The sequence below is a fragment of the Chlorella variabilis genome (assembly GCF_000147415.1).
Source record: "Chlorella variabilis unplaced genomic scaffold CHLNCscaffold_509, whole genome shotgun sequence".
Lineage (NCBI taxonomy): Eukaryota > Viridiplantae > Chlorophyta > Trebouxiophyceae > Chlorellales > Chlorellaceae > Chlorella > Chlorella variabilis.
In genome coordinates this window covers 1-1293 of record NW_005434781.1, presented here as the reverse complement: position 1 = coordinate 1293, position 1293 = coordinate 1, and the positions used below count along the sequence as shown (strand labels likewise).

Sequence of the window (1293 nt, the reverse complement as noted above, 5' to 3'; positions counted from 1 at the left end):
GCAGATGGTGGCCCTCAACCAGTCGCAGAGCGTGCTCATCACGGGAGAGTCGGGGGCGGGCAAGACGGAGAGCACCAAGAAGATGATGAAGTACCTGGCGGCGCTGGCAGGCGGCACGGGCATGGAGGTGCGGCAGCTGCCCGGCAGCTGCTGCCGCGGTGGAGGCGGGCGGCGTGTTCCGCCCAAGTGCTGCCTGCTGCCCATGCCACCTCCGCTGGCCACCGCCTGGGGTGGTGGATAGGTCGGCGGCGGCTGGCGCAGGTGGAGGGAGAGGAGGCGACGTGCATGTGGGGTCCCTTGCCGGCGCCACGACTGTGTGCTCACACGCCTGCCTCCCGGGGGGGGCGTGGGGCGCAGGATCGGGTGCTGCAGACCAATCCGATACTGGAGGCCTTTGGCAACGCCAAGACCATCCACAACAACAACAGCAGCCGCTTCGGCAAGCTCATAGGCAAGTGCGGCGGCGTGCGGCGGCTCCCTGTGACGCCGGCCCTGCTGCTGCCCTGCTTTGGCATGGCCGCTGCTGCGAGCCTTGCATGCGCCCCCGCTCAGTACCGCTCAGTACCGCACTTTCTCCGGCTGTCGTCCTGCCACCCCATCTGTTGACCTTTTCTGTTCTTTTTGTTTTTGCGTTGCAACCCTGGCTCGGCTGTTGCCTGCAGAGATCTACTTCAACCGCGGCCACAGCATCTGCGGCGCACTCACCCACACCTACCTGCTGGAGAAGTCGCGGGTGGCGCACCAGCAGGCGGGCGAGCGCTCGTACCACATCTTCTATCAGGTGGGTCGCAAGGATGGGCAGGGAGGGAGCAGAGAGGGAGCAGCGAGGGCGTGAGGGGCATGGGGCGATTTCAGGCCAGATCAGGCGAGGGAGGAGGGCACGGAGGGAGGGAGGGAGGCAGGCGGGCACTTAGAGGGCAGGAATGTTCTGATGCCGCCGGAGCAGAGTGCCTTGCGCTGTCGTTTGCTGATGCCTCCGTCCAGCGCCACTCGGTGTCCCGCCACCCCGATGCTGGGCATGCTCTGTTTCTTCGCCTCCCTCCCCGCACTCACCTGCGTTCTTCTTTCATTTCTCGACCCGACCGTGTTGTACCACCAGCTTCCTTTGTGTGCCGCCTCGCCCCATTGGCGTTGTAGTATGTTGAGCGTGCTTTAACAGGAAAGCTCGTGCTGGTGGGCAGGTGTGGTGGTAGCGGGAGTTTAGCGGCTGCACAGCCATTCAGTCGTCGCCAGAGGCGGCCAGGTGGCGGCGCCGTCAACATTCCCATCATGCACAGATCAGCCCCAACGGCG

General features: G+C 65.2%; 1 protein-coding gene across 1 annotated transcript; it reads left to right on the top strand.

Moving 5' to 3' along the window:
- Positions 1-4: 4 nt before the first annotated feature.
- Positions 5-781, top strand: CHLNCDRAFT_55866 (hypothetical protein; the record flags this gene model as incomplete). Its single annotated transcript, XM_005842537.1, has 3 exons — positions 5-127; positions 358-480; positions 665-781. Coding segments are annotated over 3 exons (363 nt in total), but the record flags the coding sequence as incomplete, so codon positions are not given.
- Between the last annotated feature and the right edge of the window lie 512 nt (positions 782-1293).